This window comes from Gobio gobio (genome assembly GCF_949357685.1).
Source record: "Gobio gobio genome assembly, chromosome: 7".
Taxonomy (NCBI): Eukaryota; Metazoa; Chordata; class Actinopteri; order Cypriniformes; family Gobionidae; genus Gobio; species Gobio gobio.
Genome location: NC_137103.1, coordinates 359,336 through 367,683, shown reverse-complemented (window position 1 = coordinate 367,683; position 8,348 = coordinate 359,336). Strand labels below are relative to the sequence as shown.

At 39.2% G+C, this 8,348-nt stretch overlaps 1 protein-coding gene across 1 annotated transcript in view; it reads right to left on the bottom strand.

The window, feature by feature from the left end:
- Positions 1–3,356: 3,356 nt before the first annotated feature.
- Positions 3,357–8,348, bottom strand: part of LOC307129681 (ranBP2-like and GRIP domain-containing protein 3) — a 96,118-nt gene continuing 91,126 nt past the window's right edge. The window contains exon 13 of the mRNA XM_079822307.1: positions 3,357–3,849. Coding sequence (XP_079678433.1) covers positions 3,757–3,849 — 93 coding nt within the window. The 3' untranslated portion in view covers positions 3,357–3,756. The remainder of the gene's footprint in view (positions 3,850–8,348) is intronic.

The following is an 8,348-nucleotide window of genomic DNA, read 5'->3' as shown; positions in this document are numbered from 1 at the left end:
TGGGTTTTAAGCAGGTCTTAACTATTGTAGACACAAGTGGTTCTCGTTTTTTTGGTGATGCCCCTTTTTAGAAGTAAAAAATGTACCCTCATCAATTAATAATGAAATAATGTTTAAATGTTTCTTTTAGCTTCATATTTTTTTCCATTATTGCGATGGTTGAACTGTAAGTAGGCCAACATAATTGTTTTTTATCTGTTTCAAAAGACACATTGAATAAATAAGTGATATTGTTTTGCAGGAGCAATATGAGGAGACCAGTTGACCAAAAATAAAAATCCTGTCACTTACTCAATGTGATGTCTCTCCAAACCTGTATGACATTTTTAGCCATGAAACTCAAGGATGAGAGGATGATGATTGTAACCAAGCTCAAATGGCACATAAAAGCACCATAAAAGGTTTTCATCTGATTTGACTCTTGGGAATTCATCAGATTGCATTGTGCAAAACATTGCAATTTAAAGTCATTTTCACTCAAATTCATGTCCTGCCTAATGAAATCTTTTGTGCCAGCAAGAACATTTGTTTTGTCACATAAGCACATATTATAACACTGAACAAACCTCATTGGTTCGCCTGTCTATTGTCGTGAGATCATTGGCATATTTGAATGTTGAAAGTGAACAAGATTTGATGTGTTGGGGGGGGGGGGTACACTTTGAGAACCACTGGTATACACTAACAATTTCAAAGACTGCAGATTAGAGGGATAAAGCAACTCATTGAACTGACCAGTAAGAGGAACACCATGGAATGCCTGTGCTCCAGGAAATGCTTCCGGAAGTCCTTCTGCAGGATAATTCTCTCGATACATCCTATATGAGGATGCGGTCGCATCAGAGGAATTATTATGCCGCAGGTCATGAACCTCATTCTGTGAGAGACAGAAAACAAAACAGGATATTATGAACACTAAAATCAGAAACTCGTCTGATCTAATTTCACCAAGAGTTGACCAGTTTCATATGGTTGGATTTTACCCATATCTACCCTAAACTTTCAAAGCAGCGCCTGCTTACAGGTATAATAGTAACAGCTTTTTAAAGATGTTTTTGGCCTTTTAAGCATTTATTAAGGAGGACAGTGTAGATGAAACTGGAAAAAAATGGGGGACAGAGAAGGGAACAGGACAGACAAATTACCTCGAGCTGGGTCTTGAAACTGGAGTCACTTGAGGCACAGCGATGCCCAAAAAACGATTAAACTAAATATTTAATAAATGTACTGTGTGCACAGGGCTTTACTTTATAATAATTTACAAATATTTACTTAAAGTTGAAAACCGTTTAATCACACTAATTCAATTTTAGAAACCGTATTTGTAATGCACAAGGTGGAGCAAACGTACGTGAACTGCATTAAAGACCTGTACTCTGCATTTGAGAACAAAGCATTTGCAATTTATCAACTATTTGATCTACAGGCATAAACATTTATTCAGGCTTCTTACACATTTTTACAAACAGTAAATAGTAAAATAAGAACAAATAAATTACAAGCAGTAGCACAAATATACAGTATACAATCAAAATAGATAAAGTTCCAAATGAAAGGTTTTTTAGGTAGGTCTAACAACAGTATTCAGGTACAGAGATACTACAGAAATTGAACAATCAAATGTAAAATAACACTGGATACTCTTCAATGTAAATTAAACACAGATTAATACTTAAAACTTAAAGTTACAAAAGTCCATCAGTCAAGAGCAGTGAGTGATTTTCTCTTTGTCTTTTGATGTTTTAATAACATTAATGACACAGACAGCCGCAGGTTTATTAGGCTGCTGTCACTTTAAGAGCAAATGCACAGATCCAATATACTGATACATGTTTCTCCTTTCTCAGCTGTTTACGTAAGAGTCTTTGTTTATGAGGAAACTCAGCAAGATTCTTTTTGTGGGGAAATTTTTGTGTGTATTTAACTTTTGTGACTACGCCAGACTGGTCTGATTGGGCAATTAACCATTCCATCAAATGTTCTGAAATGCGAGGAAAAGTCTTTCTATCACAGCGTGCAGCTCGCTTGTAGTGCAGACGTGCTGTGCTGATGTGAAGAACTTTGTGCATCATAATAAGAGCAAAAGAGAAGACTCTGTATCAGTCACGCTGTTTTCAAATGACTGATTCAGTCTGATATAAATAGTCAAACTGTCCGCGTTGTTTTTATTTTTGTTCCATAACAAATAACTTCAAAATGTAACTTTCAGTGCTGATTAATCAGTGAAACTGATCTCTATCGACCTCTAGTACTGTGATGCGTTACAAAATATTTTCCTGTGCCCCTCTCCAGCTGAACCTTATGGCTTTTATAGAGAGTGCAAGCATGTAATGTGTGCAAATCTCTGCACTGGCATGCAAATGTCCTTCGCTCTTGGACGCATGGACTGGAGTCTAAAGTGCTCTCTCGATTCTCTGCTCTTGTTCACAGTGAATGTTTGCATGCTCAAACTGAGCTTGCCAATCTTTGTGTTCTTGCTCAAGGATTACCTTACACTCAAGGGTTAGATGTTGTCTAAAGTTGTATAAAAATATCAGTAGGCTTCCATGACAAAACGTGCAAACAAACCAAAAGCAAACACAGTGACTGATTCTGCTACAAGCGGTGGATGTGCAACTGACCTTCAAGGACTCGATCTGCTGGCACAACATCTGCAGGAGGGACTTCTGGTCCTCGGCCCAGTGAGGAGGCGTTTTGGGCGAGAACTGGAGGAGGAAACAACAGTCAGGAACCATAACGCTCTGTAAACATCAAGCACAGAATCTGCAGAAACACCAGTGCCATGACATACCACAGATCGTTTGGATGGAGACGTGACACTTTTTGATGGGGACGGAGTGGAGAATTTCACATGTGCTGCTGTGGGCTGACCGGGGCTGGACGTTAGCGGATAGTTATTACAAGAAACAGCCCGCATGACTGTTTCCATAGTAGTAGATCCATCACAAATTTGATGCATGTTCAAAACGTTTGACTTTTTTCCTAATGCACACAGTTTTCTGTTTCTAGATGAGCTTGAGTGTTTTCTCTGGTTTTGAGACCTCATCAGACTGTCTGCACAGTTTAATGTTCAGATAGCCTTTGTAACGACTCGGCTACATACAGTGCCCTCCACAATTATTGGCACCCCTGTTTAAGATGTGGTCGTGAACTTCTAAAAATTCTCCTTTTTTTTAAACAGCATAGAACCCAAATGCAAAAAAAGACAAAAATCCAACCTTTCATTTTATTACATTATGTAACGGGTGTTTGAGACGGTTAACCGATGTTAATATGTCCTAGGCTAGTAAAATAACAGAAGTCTAAATTCGTCTACAGGAGCTGGTGGTCAGTAACAACACAGAAACATAAGTTTAAATTTGGTGCAGGTACCATGTATTGCAAAATAATCAAACAAACTCTTTACAAATAGAAATAATGAAAGAAAAGAAAAAGAATCCCAAAATATTTACAGACTGCAGTTGAACCGGTTTATAGTTAAGTGCACTTGGTAGTTGATGTTCAAGTATATACTAATATGAATTACAGCAAATACAACCACACAAAAACCAAAAAGAAAAAGAACTGTCCCAGCAATAGATGGTATACAAGACCAGCGCGACAACCCCCAAGGGTTTTATGGAAGTTTGTAGTGATAAGTCCGTAAGTTATTGTTCATCATGTGAAGGATGTGTATGTGGGGTTGAAGCACTAGTCTATGGAGAAGTGTGTGGGGGACAGGCTGTGGACAATCTTCCTACCAGACCAGTAGGATGGCTATTCAGTGGATGCTACACGGATGGTAGGCTCCCAGCAATAGAAATTCGGCTCGCCATCATTCGTCTCCAGACAGAGAGAAAAAAACCTGGCCTGTAGTACAACAACAGGACCAGTAAATAACAGGGCTAAGTTGAAACTAAGCATCAGCTCATTCCACACTCAGATATCATTTTCATGTGCACACAATTCTAAATTATTACAAAATAAATCAATAAATGTACAAACTACAAATAATAAACATTAAGGGCATGACAACACAATAAACAGTACAATGTTAAAGTTGTATTGGCTGCACAAAGTTCAAATATATTCAACAGCACTATAATCAGATTTCCTTACTACATATAAACACACTTACTGAAAACAAATATATTTGTAACCCACAAATGCAAATGTCACAAAAGCATAAAATTAATCAAAACCAGTTGGTGAATATTTGGCTAATATGTTAGCTTTCAGCATGTAGTTCATTCATTCAGAGTACTCACCAGTTCCTCTAAGTAAACATATGGCAATCGGGTGACGGTGACAATCCCCTGCAGCCACTAAGTTATTCTAAAAGTTACAATGATGTGTTTAACTTAAAAGAATAAATCAAGCAAAAGAGTGAATTGTTTGTTGAACACAAACCTGTCCACAGCTGCCGATCAGCTTCCCCACACCTCTGAATGTGGAAGAAGCCGCAGCCTAATTAAACTTGTGCTCTACTGCGCGATTGGCCAAGCACAGTCACATGACTGGGGTGGCATGAGATCACTTCTTAAAGGGGCAGCAGAACTAATAATATATTACCAGATTTCAACCTGGGTTACAATTACTTTGGTGGTAAAAAAAAAAAAAAATCACACATTTAGAAAAAAACTAAAACTTGAAATCATGTGTCCCACAATTATTGGCACCCCTGATGTTAATACTTTGTACAACCCCCTTTTGCCAACAAGACAGCACTTAATCTCCTCCTATAACATTTCACAAGATTGGAGAACACAGAGAGAGGGATCTTTGACCATTCTTCTTTGCAAAATCTTTCTAGATCATCCAGTGTCCTGGGTCCTCTCTTATGCACTCTCCTCTTTAGCTCGTCCCACAGGTTTTCAATTGGGTTGAGGTCTGGGGACTGAGATGGCCATGGGAGGACCTTGAGTTTGTGACTGCTGAACCAATTTTGTGTAGATTTTGCCACATGTTTTGGATCATTATCCTGCTGAAAGACCCAATGACAACCCATCTTCAGCTTTCTGGCAGAGGCCATCAGGTTTTTATTAAAAATGTCCTGGTAGTGCAAAGCGTTCATAATGCCATGCACCCTAACAAGGTTCCCAGGGCCTTTGGAAGAGAAACAGGCCCACAGCATCACAGATCCTCCACCATACTTCACGGTGGGCATGAGGTGCTTTTCGGCACACTCATCTTTTGTTTTACGCCAGACCCACTTAGAGTGTTTGTTGCCAAAAAGCTCAATCTTAGTCTCATCTGACCAAAGCACACGATCCCAGTTGAAGTCCCAGTACCGCTTAGCAAACTCCAGACGTTTACGTTTGTGAGTGTTAGTGAGAAAAGGCTTTTTTCTTGCATGCCTCCCAAACAGCTTGTTGGCATGTAGAGAGCGTCTGATGGTTGTTTTGGAGACTTTGTGACCCCAAGATGCCACTCTTTAATGCAATTCTGTGACAGTGAGCTTAGGAATTTTTTTTACTTCTCTTACCATCCTCCTCATTGTGTGTTGTGGCAATATAAACTTGGGACCTCTTCCAGCCTTGTTTGTCACTGTTCCAGTTGTTTTAAACTTCTTAATGATTCCTCTGACTGTAGATACGGGCAAGTTAAGGTGAGTGGCTATTTTCTTGTAGCCATTGCCTGACTTATGAAGGTCGACACACATCTGCCTTACTTGAATGGTGTGTTCTCTTGTCTTTGCCATGTTGACAAATGAGTAAGAGAATTAGGCCTTTGTGTCACGTAATTTTTATACCCCAGGGAAACAGGAAGTCATGAATTACTAATTAAAAGTTCCTAGATACCCTGACCAACTTTAGCAACTACAGAAAAATATATTTTAAAAAAAAATCAATTAAATTTTTCAGAGGAATTGTTAGGGGTGCCAATAATTGTGGGACACATGATTTCAATTTTTTTTTTTTTCTAAATGTGTGATTTTTTTTTTACCACCAAAGTAATGTAGTTAATGTAACTTGTACTTTTTCTCTTTTTTTGCATTTGGGTTCTATGTTGTTTAAAAAAAAGGAGAATTTTTTGAAGTCCACGACCACATCTTAAACAGGGGTGCCAATAATTGTGGAGGGCACTGTATGTTAATAAATTAAATTAGCTCAATAGGGAATTATATGTATTTATATTTAATTATTCATAATCAATCGTAACATGTTATGATTGTGCAAAAGGGAAATACAAAACCTAGGTATTTGTGCAATATATACATATATGGTTAATAACAATGGATTGCAATTAACTACGAATATATGTGTTAAATAAAGTACATAATAATCTTTAAAGAATTTCAAATTGACTGATCAGTTCGTACGACGAACCGACAGTACAATCTTATAAATTCTCACAAAGTTTTATTCTTTCTATCAAATCTTCAGGACGATTATCCTTCTGGCCGTGAAGAATAACTTTCTGATCTATAAGAATATTAATTTGAGTACTCAACGATACTATATGAAAGCTTGTAGCAAAATCTGAACATTAAAGTGACTATGATTTGTGAGCGGCAACAATGACAATTAACGTGGATATAATGGTTTTAATAATTGATACTACAAATACATACAACTAAACAAAGAATACATATATACAGGATAACGAAGAGTAAAGAAAGAGAGAGAGAAGAAGAGAAAGAAAGAGAGAAGATCAAGGATGGCAATTTCACAAACAATTAACCGGAGAGCCATCAACAAATAAAATCACCTTAAACAGGGACACAAATCTTAAAACGCATCTAAATTTCCATCAAATTCATACTTGCATTGGGTTTGGGGCTGATCAAAACAAGAGGCGAGTATTATCGAGTTTGTCAGAGCGTTCGTGAGCTGAAGCTTTTTCCTGGTTCTTCCGGAGCTCGTGTTATCGATCCGCGGGAAGTTTGAAGGTTAACTTGAAAGTGAAGTGTTGCCGGAAGGTGAGAAAAGGATGTTGTAGTCTTGTCGAAGTTGAGAAAGTTGACTGACCAAGTGGCCTGAGCAAAGATGCGCTGGTGTCATTGTCCTTTAAGGCCCATTAACATATGCCCATCTTTTCTGAAATAACCAATCATCTGTGTGAACTTAAGGCGGGAGAAAATCCCTTTGTCTCGGATGTAGTGGACAGCACATTCCAGGGCCCAGTTTATGGCCGGGCCACTCTCTGCCCATAACTGTAGACAAAGGTTTGCTACATTTTGATTGGATCTTGGTGGACTAACACAAAAAAACTGTCCAACACCATAAGATAAAGATGCTAGGACAACAGACAGACACCTCTTGGAGGGCAGGAAGAAGACCTTTGGTACCAAGCCCAGGAAGGACAGGACTTCTCATTGGTCCACATGCAGTTTCTGCCCTTCACCCTAATCCCTAATGGGATTGGGCGGCAGTGGCTCAGTGGTTCATGTAGTTTGTCTACAAACTGGAAGGTTGGTGGTTCAATCCCCGATTCCACCTGACCAAGTGTCGAGGTGTCCATGAGCAAGACACCTAACCCCAACTGCTCCTGACGAGCTGGATGGCGCCTTGCATGGCTGACACCGCCGTTGGTGTATTAATGGGTGAATGTGAGGCAAAAATGTAAAGCGCTTTGGATGGCCGTAGGTCTGTTAAAAGCGCTATATAAATGCAGTCCATTTACCATTTACCATTTAATGTCCTGGTCTGTGACTGCCATAAAAATTCCACAGGACCTTAGCAGTAGCGGGTGAAAGAAAGACCACAATGATCCATCCAAATCCATTCATAACTATGTTTGGAAATCTTAAGACTGATTTAAACTACACACATCCATTTCATACTAATTCAGAGAAATAAGTATTCAGCTATTTATATAAAAAAGTGACAGCTATTTATAATGGTAAATGGTTAATGGACTGCATTTACATAGCGCTTTTAACAGACCCATGGCCACCAAAGCGCTTTACATATTGCCTCACATTCACCCATTCATTCATTCACCCATTCATTTATTCACAGACGGCGGTGTCAGCCATACAAGGCACCATCCAGCTCGGGAGCAGCTGGGGTTAGGTGTCTTGCTCATGGACACCTCGATGAGCCTCGACACTTGGTCAGGTGGAACCGGGGATTGAACCACCAACCTTCCGGTTTGTAGACAACCTACATGAACCACTGAGCCACTGCCGCCCCAACATCTTACACAGATTCAGCTGTTAATGAACAAATGATCATGAATGAATACCAAGGGTATTCTGATGGTGGTTTGGGAAGTGAGAAATGCATTGGTAAATGTTAATGACACTTAAAAGACTTCTAACTGTGTAGAGCATGCAAATGAGTTCCACAGGGGAAAGAAGGGTGGGCCACACTGTGGGCCCCCTTTGATGCCAGCAGCCAATCGCAACACTGGAATGGAGAAGC